We start from the raw sequence: 11,382 nt of genomic DNA on the forward strand, positions 1-11,382 counted from the left end.
GGAGGGGTCTCCTGCCCTCCTCCGAGGCCCTCCCATTCCTGAAGGAGGGGGTCTTCTCTCTGCTGACAGCTGGCCTGGGCATTTCCCCAAATAGCCTTGGGCCCAATATATATACATATATATTGTTTAATTCCTGTGGTAGCCATCTACTTTATCTGGAGCAATGCACGGCGTATCCCTTCCTGGGTGTGACCCTTTGGGGCCCAGCTCCAGACATGCCTGTGGCCAGTCTTCCACGTTGGCATCCTGGAACGGCGTGGCTCCAGGCCAGGCAGGGGAGGCCGCGCTGGTGCCCAGAGCATGGCACCTGGCCCGGAAGCCTCGCCTGCGTGGCCCTCTGTCTCCCGGCCGAGCTACCTCAGCCCCCTTTCTTAACAAAGGATCTAAAGTGTTGGGGCCAGGGGTGAGAGAGAAAGGTCATTTCCGCTTGCTGAGCAAACAGAGAGACATCGATAAAATGCCCACTGGCAGCGGGAACCCTGCATTCTGCAGCGGCCCCGGGTGCAGCTGAGCGCGGACATGGCAGGCGCCCGGCTCCTGGCAGCGGTCCTCGTCCTGGGTCTGTGCGCCATGGCGGGGGCCGGGAAACCTTGTAAGTGAACGCCCCGAAGTGACCCTCCGTGGCTCAGTGTCCACATCTGGGCAGTGGGGCCTCTGGGCCAGCGAGCCCGGAGAGCCTGCTAGCGCCCAAACCCAATGGGGCATGGAAGCCCCCCTGGGGGTCTCCGTTCTTGCTGGCTTCTCTCAGGACGAAAGGGAGGATGCTGCGTTCGCTGGAGGGAGGAAGCAGCCGGAAAGGCACCTAAGACCTGTGGTGTGGGCCACACGCGCAGCCCTGTGTGCGTTCACACTTGCTTTCCTGCTATTCAGGGAGGATACCTGGGGTCCGTGAGACCTCAGAGGGAGGCCTCCCTCCCGGACAAGGTCGGGGTGACCCCCGGTGCTGGGGGGCCCGCTTGAGGAGAGGGACTGGGCAGGAGGCCCCTCCAGGGGCTCCTTGGAGTCCGGCTTTGATCACCTTTCATCTTGGTCTCCACGTGGGTCCATCTGTCCACCTCTTTCTAGAAGGTTATTTCATTTTTTTAATATATTTTACGAATGACACAATGGCAGCAAAGCCCTGTCCCATGTGGGTGAGACAAGACTTTGCATTTCCCTGGTGGACACGGCGGTGTCCCGAGCGTGCCCGGGGCCGGGCAGCGAGGAGGGTGGTGACGCGTCTCTCCACAGCCCCCTGCCAGTGCTCCAGGATGAACCCCGACAGCAGGAAGAACTGCGGCTTCCCGGGCATCACCAGTGAGCAGTGCTTCGCCGCTGGCTGCTGCTTCGACACCACCGTCCCGGGGGTGCCCTGGTGCTTCACGCCCCTCCCCATGGAAGGTAACCGCAGGGCAGCGGGGCCTCTTCCTGTGCCCGCAGCCCGCAGCCCAGACCCCGGCTGACAGTGCTGGGGACGGGTGCCCAGGCCGCCAAAGGGAAGAGAAAGTCCCCCTTCACCTGTGTCCACACCTGGAGCCCCAAGGGCCAGCCCTTTGCCCCCTTTGGCAGACATATGTGGGAGCCCTTGTGTGTGCAGAACCTGTTTCTCTGTATTTGAAGAAATAAACAACGCTGGGGCCTCTCCTTCTGTAAAAGCGTGACCGGAAGGTGCTTCTAGGGCAGCGGTTCTCAACCTGTGGGTCGCGACCCCTTTAGGGGTCGAATGACCCTTTCACAGGGGTTGCCTAAGGCCATTGGAAAACACATATATAATTGCATGTTGTTTTTGTGATTAATCACTATGCTTTCATTATGTTCAATTTGTCACAATGAAATTGGGGGTCACCACAACATGAGGAACTGTATTAAAGGTCGAGGCGTTAGGAAGGTTGAGAACCACTGTTCTAGGGGAAGGAGGATTTCATGGGACCTCATTAACGCGACTGCTCGCAGACTCAGTGTGAGGACGTTAAGTCTTCTAGGACCACTTCTGAGAGTGGCTGTATGTCAGATGCCCAGGAGAGCAGGTCGTCAATCCCATGGCGTGCACACAAGAAAGCGGGTGCAATGCAGGCTGGCGTGCCTGGGACTCACACGCTGGCCTCTCGCCCACACTCCCGGGGACTGAATGCGAGGCTCCCGTGCTCTGAGACTGGCTATGGGCCAGGAGCCTCCCTTGAGGGGAAGTGCTGCTGGGTTTTCATACTTGTGCCAAATGCTTTAGAACCTGAAAGTTATTTCTCCTCTCTGGACTCGATATGGGCAGCCCATTTTACAGAGGGGAATATCGAGTCCAGAGAGGAGAAATAACTTTCTTGAGGCCCCAGGACTCTAGGTCTTCTGACTTGTGACGTCTGTGGGGAGGAAGGGGTGGCCAGCCGCTGGCACCGACCCGTACGCAGGCCGTGGGTGGTCCAGCCCCAGAAGGTCCTCCGGACAGCCCCGGCTGTAAATCCAGAGGTGTTCCCAGGGGCGCATGGGAATTTCCCAGTTAATAGCGGGCCTAACTGAGCCTCTGTGCTGTTTCTCTCCCAACCCCGGTGACGGCGACCAGACAAGGAGGAGTGTGTCATGGAAGTGTCGGCCCGCGTGAACTGTGGCTACCCCGGCATCAGCTCCGAGGTCTGCGCGTCTCGAAAGTGCTGCTTCTCCGACACCATCCCTGAAGTGCCCTGGTGCTTCTTCCCAAAGCCCGTGCAAGGTACCGGCGCTGAGGGCGAGCCATCTGGGGCCTGGGCACGAGGATTGCTCGGGAAGGTGGGGGCTGGGGAGGGGGTGTTCTTGCCCTGGACGTCCTGCCTGAATGCCACTGAGGCCCTGGCTCCTGACCCAGGCGTGGCCATTTCAGCGGACAAGTAGACTGATGGGTGAGCCTGCCTTTACTGTGAGGCAATTCCAGAATGTTCTCAGCCACGGCAGCGTCCTTTAGATATGTTTAGAGCCACACTGCGTCGTGGGTCTTTAGGACGGTTTAAAAGCACAGCGTTTTCAGCCACATCCCTGGACCGCGGCCACACCGGTGGCCTCACAGTCCAATGCCCATTTTTGGATGCTACCAAATGCCCTCGCTGTGTTAGGTGCCGGGGACGGGGCCCGGAACAGAGCAGACGTGGCCTCCTCTCTGTGGCCCTCATGTCCTCTCACATGGCCACGCATGTCAGGTTCTGTCCCAGCGCCTGCTTCAGTGCCAGCCCCGGAGGGCCCAGCCCCTCCCCCTCCTCAGTCACAATGTGTCTCCTGACACCGAGTTTGGCAAGATAAAGGAAAAGCAGGCATTTTCCCCCAAATGGGAGGAGGGCCCTGGTCCTTGAAGAGCGCAGCCTTCACTTGCAGAAATTTCCAAGTGTGACCTAAGGGTCCCCCTGGCAGTTGGCCAGCTGTTTGGGGCGAGTGGCCCCCAGAGGACACCCCACTCCTGGGCATTTGTCCCCGGAGGGGAGCTCCCTCCACGGGCGCAGCTGGGCACGTGGCCTGTTGCCACGGGCCCCACAGCACCCTTAGCTCAGGCTCCGGGCTCCCTGACCTCTCACCAGCACCTCTCATTTTGAATTTCTAGACTGTCACTATTAAGGGGCAGTGGCTTCAGAGGGCCGCCGGCTCCTGCACACTCTGAAACAGCGAGAGGACTCACCAGCTCATCCGTTCCTGCCCCGTGTTTCCTGAATGCCTGGGTTTTCTTCGTCGCTTTTTACCTGGTTCAGTGGGTTCACATTCAGTGTCTTCAAATAAAGGAAACCCTTAACATCTGCTCCATTTTATTTTGGCTTCATTGACGCAGAGGCGGAGATAGGTGTGTGTGTGTGTGTGTGTGTGTGCGTGTGTGTGTGTGTATAGCGTTAATGTGCTTTCATTTCCCATAAGAGCAAAAAGCCACCCGCTGTGTCCGGCGACTCTTGCAGCACTCAAGGGCCCGTGTAAGTGAGTCTCTGAATCTGCCTCACTTTCTAACTCCTGCACCCGGTCGTGTGTCTACACACTCACATGACTTCAGCCCTCAAGCCTCTTGCAGTAACATGCGATTTCAATGCAACTACAAAATCACTTCACTGTGACCAGAGGCATCTCGGACCACCTGCCTTTGAACTGAGTGCCAGGCCCCCGTCACCTCCCAGGACGCCGCTTGCAGAAGGAGGCCACCTATGGTCTCAAGTCGCCGGCACGCCTTCCTCCTGCTCACAGCACACTCGCCAGCCGAATAAATGGGTGGCTGCTGCTGGAGCTCGGGGTCTCAGCGACACTCGGGACCCATGGCCAACGAGACAGGCGTGGGCGTTTGTGCATTTGTTCATCACAGGGCGCCCACAGGGTGCAGTTCACAGGTTCCCCAGTCAGCCAGCCCGGCCAAGCCAGAGGCAAAGCCAAGTCCCCCTCCAGGGGCCACATGAATGATCCCTGCCAGCACCCGGACCGAGAGTCTGGAGGCCCCGCTCCCAGAACTGGCGCGTGGCTGTCCTGCCTCTGGGGTCGGCGGGAGCTCCTGGCTTCTGGCCAGCGTGGGCGTTTTCTGGTCCACGGACCTCTTGTTCTCAGGCGGAGTGGGGGCCACTGGCAGGAACCTCTGGGGGCCCCACCCTGAAGGCATTTTCTCAAAATCCTCCTCTCGGGCCCCTCCCCATTCCACTTCCTCCCTTGGGGTCCTCTTTGGTGCATTAACACCCTCCTTTCTGAGCCGATTCCCGCATGGCCCTTCTGATGATTGACTGCGGAGTCTTAAGCGATTTCAGTGGTGTTTGCTAGGGGCTTGGGGGTCCTTGGGACGTTTTCCTCTGTTTCAGATACGGTAGCTCCTGCCGGCTGCACAGCCCTTGATGGCCGTTCACTGCTCGGCATCCAACGTGGCTTGGGTTGCGCTGTCCCCTCCTCCTCCTCCTTTACGTGGCACCAGGGAGTCCTCGTTGGCCCCGGAGCAATGGTTGGTGCATACGAACCCTCTCCCATCAGAAAAATGAACCCTTTTTTGTCCTCCTCTCTGTCTTCCTCTGTCTCATCCCTCCCCCTCCTTTCCCTCCTGTGATGAGTTATTTTGTCTCCTCGGCCATTCTCTGCTTCTCTCCCTCCATCCCTCTCCCCCCAGAGGCACCCACAGTCTCCACTGGGCTCTGGCAGTCATACTGCTGACGGTGAAGAGGGTGAGGCTCGGTGCAGAGGGTCCGCCAGTGACCATGCCGTTAGGAGCAGGGGAAGGGGAACCCCCCCCCCCCCCACACACACACTCCCTGGTCTCCTGGCCCCTGAGGTTCACGCAGGCCCTTGCTGGCTGGTTCAGGTGATGAAGGTGTTTGAGAAGCAGTCACAGGGGAGGGGACCGGCCAGCACTGGTGGAGGGAGCACCACAGTGCACGTGTGGGCTGTGTCCCAGGTGTGTGGTGTCGGGCGCGTCTCTTAGCTCTCAGGTTCCCAGGAGTCCTGTTTGTAAAGCGTGGGTCATGCTTACACCCCTTGCCGGTGGTGGTGGGAATGAAAAGCAATGTATGTGAGCTGCCCGGTGCCTGCTGGCCCCACTCAACGGAGCACCTTCCAGGAGAGCCTGGGCAGAGGAGACTGCCTGTCCTCTTGTCCGGACGCCTAGCAGGGGCACCCTGTGTCCGTACATCAAAGCCCTTTCCACATAGGGTCAGGGCAGCGTGACTGCATCCAGGTGCGGGTGGGTCCTTCAGGCTGTGCACTTGCTCATTACACTCACTGCACACCCACTGCAAACTACACACTCACTGCCACCCACTGCACACTCACTACACACCCACTGCACATTCACTGCACACCCACTGCACACTCACTACACACCCACTGCACATTCACTATACACCCACTGCACATTCACTATGCACCCACTGCGCATTCACTGCACACTCACTGCACATTCACTGCACTCCCACTGCGCACCCACTGCACACTCACTGCACATTCACTGCACTCCCACTGCACACTCACTGCGCACCCACTGCACACTCACTGCCCACTCACTGCGCACTCACTGCACACCCACTGCACACCCACTGCACATTCACTACGCACCCACTACACATTCACTGCGCACCCACTGCACACTCACTACGCACCCACTGCACACCCACTGCACTTCCACTGCACATCCACTGCACACTCACTGCCCACTCACTGTACACCCACTGCACACTCACTGCCCACTCACTGTACCTTGAATATATATAACTGGCTCTCATTTTTCAAGGTGGTTATGTCCTAGGAAGTCACTGGCACTGAATTAGCAAATACTGAACCACTGGGATGGGGGAAACACGGGCCAGGTTCCCAAGAGCGTCTTGACCAATTCCATCCACTGATCAATACGTGACGCTGCTTGGTGTGTGCTTCTGTTCGCAGTAATTTAATGTAAAGGGTGTCCCAAAATTCACGCAAGAAGTAATTTTGATAGAAAACACAGGTTTATAATAAAAATTGTAAATTTTTTATTGATTCATACAGTATACAGTATAGGGTTATGTATGGAATAGCATATCGGGTAAATGGCCTCCACGGCTTTGCTGGCACATACGCATTCTTTTGTTGAAATTTTCCATAAATGTGGCTGAATTTCGATGAGGCTCATTTTCATCTTGATGGCTTGGTTAATCAACAAAATTGTCGCATTTGGGGTTCAGAAAATCCACGAGTGATTGTTGAGAAACAAATGCATCCACAACGTGTCACTGTTTGGTGTGGATTTGGGGCTGGTGTCATCATCGGACCATTTTTCTTCGAAAATGCGGCTGCTCAGGCAGTAACAGTTAATGGTGCTCGCTATGGCGACATGATAATCCAGTTTTTTGTGCCTAAATTGCAAGATATGGATGTGGACGACAAGTGGTGTCAACAAGACGGTGCCACATGCCATACAGCCCGAGAAACAATTCAATTGCTGCATGAGTCATTTCCTGGCCGTGTAATTTCCCGTTTTGGTGATCAGAATTGGCCGCCCAGATCATGCGTATGTGCCAGCAAAGCCGTGGAGGCCATTTACCCGATATGCTTTTCCATACATAACCCTATACTGTACACTTTATGAATCAATAAAAAATTTACAATCTTTAATTATAAACCTGTGTTTTCTATAAAAATTACTTCTTGCGTGAATTTTGGGACACCCTTTATGTTGTTGACTCACTAGCATTGTGCTCACAGCCGTCTGCAGCCACAGCTCACTCCCGAGGAGCTGGTCTGGCACCTGCTTTCTCTCTAAGAAACACCACAGCCTCTTTGCCCCCCGAGCTTGGGGACCACTCACATAGCAAAATCACCACCGAAAAGCACAAAAATGCCAGAAAGGAGATGCTACACAGGCCGTGAAAAGACACGCGCTTACAGCCAGAGTGGAAACAGGAAGGCAGAGGGTCACCTTGTTGGGCCTCATGGGACGACCCTGCTGGACCCCGAGTTTTTACTGCTCTGTGCATTGCGCATCAGCCTGTGATCTCACGCACCGGGAGTATGGACTTTGGAGTTGCAAATACATTTTAGCGAGCAGGCAAATTTGCGAATAGGGAGTCCATGAGTAGTGAGGAGCGCCTGTCTGCTCATTGCCGGTAGCAAATATTCGTTCTATGTGGTGCATACGCATAGATACCCTGGCTGTTGCTTCAGGGTTCAGGGAGACACCCCTTTGCCTAGAGGAGGAGGAGGAAAGGCCACAGCCTCATGTGCACCTCCACAGAGCCCCACGGAGTCTGGGTGCTGCAATAATACTATTTGTATCAGGTCTTCAAAAGAGGCGAATTGCACTTATGCTGATCACGGTTTGTGTACCGAAGTCACTTCCGAGCTGTGCGGCCTTGGGCAAGTTACTTAGATGCTCTGTGCCTCGTTTTACTTATGTGCAAGCGAGGGTGTTAATAGCCCCTTTCCCTACAGGCTTTTGACAGGATTCATGAGTTACTTCATGAGACGAGCTTAGAACAGTGTCAGGCACATAGCGACTGCTTAATGAGAACATAATGCTAGTCATTATTATCATTAACACACCACTTCCCAATAGGCCAGGCCCATTAATCAGGATGCCAATGTGGTCCCATGTACTCAGTGCCCATCAGCCCCTCCAGGAACCCACATCCCATGCAGGAGGCCCATCCCTGCCAAATCCCCTCCCGGGGTTCTTCTGTGGCCCTGGCGAACGCTGTGGTCCAGTGGGCAGTGGTCCCATCGCAGGCTGGGCTGCCGAGGCTACCCCCTCATCAGGAAAGCCCTGGGGGTCTGCCCAGCTGGTGGCTGGCGGTGTTCCCTTCCCTGCTCACGGCCTCTGCCCCTCCCCAAAGGCCTGTCAGTATCTGTGGGACATGGTGGGAGGTCCCAGCACACCCCTGGGAGCTTCCTCAGCTTCCCTGCCACCTGAGGGGTTGGGAACAGAGGAGTCGCCTCCATCCATGGACCCCGAAAGTGTCTGATCCCAGCTCCAGCGTAGCCAGCCCTCCCTGGCTGCTCAGACACAGATGTGCTGGTGCCCTGGCTCCAGGGCTGGGCGACCAGGTTTCCACAGGACTCGTGAGTGACAGCTTCCAGATTTATTTTCCTGTGACCCAAAGAGAGCTCCACACCTACACGTTCAATCCTAATTTCACACAATCAAGAACGTGACTTCGGGAAGGAAGGACCCTTCTCTTTGTTCCATTTGGACTCACAGCTAATGAACCTGAGGTGTTTCCATCATAAAGAGCCTCCCAGGGACAAGGATGCTCACTCGGCTGCCTTTCCTCTAGTGCCCTCTGCTGGCCAACACAGGAACAGAATTCTCCAACCTTCACCTGCCCCCTACTGGGCACCTCAGTCATGTAGGTACTCTGTGTAGCTTAACGTCAAGAAATTGATCTCAGTAACTATTGTAAGTTGCTAAGCTTATGAAGCCGCACCAGCCTGACTTTATTGATGAGGGCTCGAGAAGCAGAGATTCTGTTTAAAGTTGCACCTGGGGGTTAGAAACAGCTCTCTCCCTGCCTCGCCCTCTCTCTGTGTCCTCACAGGAGGACTTACTTGCACATGGAGAGAGCGGGGAGAGCTCTTGTCCCTCTTCCTCTTCTTACAAGGACACTGATCCCATCAGATCAGGGTCCTGTGCTTACGACTTCATTTAAGCTTAATCATGTCCATAAAGGCCTCATCTCCAAGTACAGTCACACATATGAATGTGGGGGGCCACCCACTTCAGTCAGAGACCCGCCTTCCATTGACCGGTTCACTGCCTTCACCATGGGAACACGGATCCTGGTGATGATTACACCTTGGGGTGTGTTTGCTTTTTTACATTAGCTTCCTGGGGGTATAATTCAGGACAGTAAAAATTGCCTGTGCTTCAGAGGGGAGAAAACAAAGGAAAATATCCAAATTCATGCTAAAAAAAAAAAATAATTCGAAATGTGTCATAACTCCAAAATGTAAGAGCTAAAGCTATAAAATTCTGGAAGAAAATATAATAGAAACTCTTTGTGGCCTTAGATTAGGCGAAGATACTTCAAGTGGGAATCAGAAAAATTGGACTTCCTCAAAATTAAAAGGATTTGCTCTTTGAAAGATGCTGTTAAGGAAATGAAAGGCGAGTCGCAGCCTGGAAGAAAATACTTGCACAGCTTGTATCTGATGAAGGACTTGCATTCAGAATCGATAAGGAGCGCTTACAGCTCGATACAGAGAAGACCAGCACCTGACTGAAATATCTGAACACTTTGCCATTTGGTTCCCCAGCGGCACAGCACGCCTCCCAGTGCACATCCGCGGTGCTTGTGTGTGTTTCTGCCTGCATCGTTTGTTCTTTCCGTGTTGTGGAGTAGAACACCTTTGCCTGGCTCTGGATCGGCACAGATGTATTTGAGAGTGTTGTATCTCCGTTGTGACTCGTGGCTTATCGTGTCCTTCTTCCCGGGGAGGCGCTTTGGCCTGACTTCTCCTCTGTCTGACACCAGGATCACGCCCCCTGCTCTCAGCTCAGCATCTTCGTCCTTCATCCACTTTTGATCACTAGTGTTTGAGAGTTGACTAATTTTCCATCATAATGACGCTTGGTTAAAAGCAGAAAGCGAAAGGAATACTGGTCAAGAAACACAGGACGCTAACAAGGAGAATAATACTAAAAATAAGAATACTGAAACTTATCTTCAGACCTTCAACAGATAAGTTATCTGATGACTTGATTTTAAAATCCCATGGGCACACCGGTGTTTCTCCAGAAAGTAAAATCAATGTTAAAAATTGATCATAGTATAAATTATTGCATTTTTAATGACACACATAAAAAAATACTTCCACTGATAAAAAAATTCACTTTGTCTTATACCATACAAAATCACTGTAAATTATTTTTGTAGTTCCTGAAAAGGGGCTTAGGGTTCTATTTATTATTATTTTTTATTTTGTGTTCACGTCTAAAGCCTTGGCGGCCACTGCCCCCTGCCTGCTTTACCTCCTTCTCCCTCTTTTTTTAAAAAAAAATATATTTTATTGATTTTTTACAGGGAGGAAGGGAGAGGGGTAGAGAGTTAGAAACATCGATGAGAGAGAAACATCGATCAGCTGCCTCCTGCACACCCCCTACTGGGGATGTGCCCGCAACCGAGGTACATGCCCTTGACCGGAATCAAACCTGGGACCTCTCAGTCTGCAGGCCGATGCTCTATCCAGTGAGCCAAACCGGTCAGGGCTCCTTCTCCCTCTTAAATCTGACATTAACCCCACGAGCTGTTAATCAGCCTCCGACTCTCAGACGCTCCTGCTTTATGGCCGTGCTGCTCTGCACAGTGTACCTTGGACCGGAGCGTATCGAATTCTGACCCAGATGATCCTCATTACAGCCAATAAAGCCAGCGAGGTGCCTGCCCGTCTGCCCGGTTTGCTTCACCGGGGATCGATCAACGTGCGGAGACAGAGTGTTCCACCTCCACTGCTGATGGCTTCCCAACACTCAATAGCGACTCCACACTGGCCAGGACCCGTGCAACTGGCCAGACAAGTAACTGCGGCCCCAGGTGCAGCGCTGTGGAGCTCCCCTCCTGCGCTGCAGGCAGGGTCAGCATCCCTTATCCTGTTCATAACCCAGCCTACCCCACAATCACCCGGCGAGGCCCTCCGCCCTCCCGCAGCCGGGGTGCCGGGGAGCAGAGCAGAGAGCGGCGTCCAGTAAGCAAAGGCGGCTCAGGAGAAGACCTGGGAGGGCAGGTGAAGCCAAGGGTCTGCCCCAGGACTGGACCGCTGCTCTGGGCAGGCCACGAGCGTGGGAGGCGGTGTAGGAGGCTGGCCATCGCGTTGGACCCGGTCGTGCTGAACGGAGTCACGGGGGACTGAGAATGCATTAGAGTTTGCTTCTCAAGATCGTCACACGTAATGAAGCAGTGCTTGCCTGTGGATCTCCTGTCACAGCGGCAGCGACACCCGCTGGTAGCGTGACGATGGTGCTTTACTCGCTAG

General features: G+C 54.4%; 1 protein-coding gene across 1 annotated transcript; it reads left to right on the top strand.

The window, feature by feature from the left end:
- Positions 1-479: 479 nt before the first annotated feature.
- TFF2 (trefoil factor 2) lies at positions 480-3,717 on the top strand. The gene is made up of 4 exons (XM_036351512.1): positions 480-592; positions 1,231-1,380; positions 2,534-2,680; positions 3,536-3,717. The coding sequence occupies exons 1-4, from the start codon at positions 520-522 to the stop codon at positions 3,547-3,549; spliced, it is 384 nt and encodes a 127-aa protein (XP_036207405.1). The 5' UTR covers positions 480-519; the 3' UTR covers positions 3,550-3,717.
- Positions 3,718-11,382: the final 7,665 nt, after the last annotated feature.

The sequence above is a fragment of the Myotis myotis genome, unplaced genomic scaffold (genome assembly GCF_014108235.1).
Source record: "Myotis myotis isolate mMyoMyo1 unplaced genomic scaffold, mMyoMyo1.p scaffold_m19_p_2, whole genome shotgun sequence".
Classification (NCBI taxonomy): domain Eukaryota; kingdom Metazoa; phylum Chordata; class Mammalia; order Chiroptera; family Vespertilionidae; genus Myotis; species Myotis myotis.

Coding starts and splice junctions, on each gene's coding strand:
- TFF2 (XM_036351512.1), top strand. CDS start 520: ATGGCAGGCGCCCGGCTCCTGGCAGCGGTCCTCGTCCTGGGTCTGTGC. Junction 593..1,230: donor GGCGGGGGCCGGGAAACCTT/GTAAGTGAACGC, acceptor GTCTCTCCACAG/CCCCCTGCCAGTGCTCCAGG. Junction 1,381..2,533: donor CACGCCCCTCCCCATGGAAG/GTAACCGCAGGG, acceptor GACGGCGACCAG/ACAAGGAGGAGTGTGTCATG.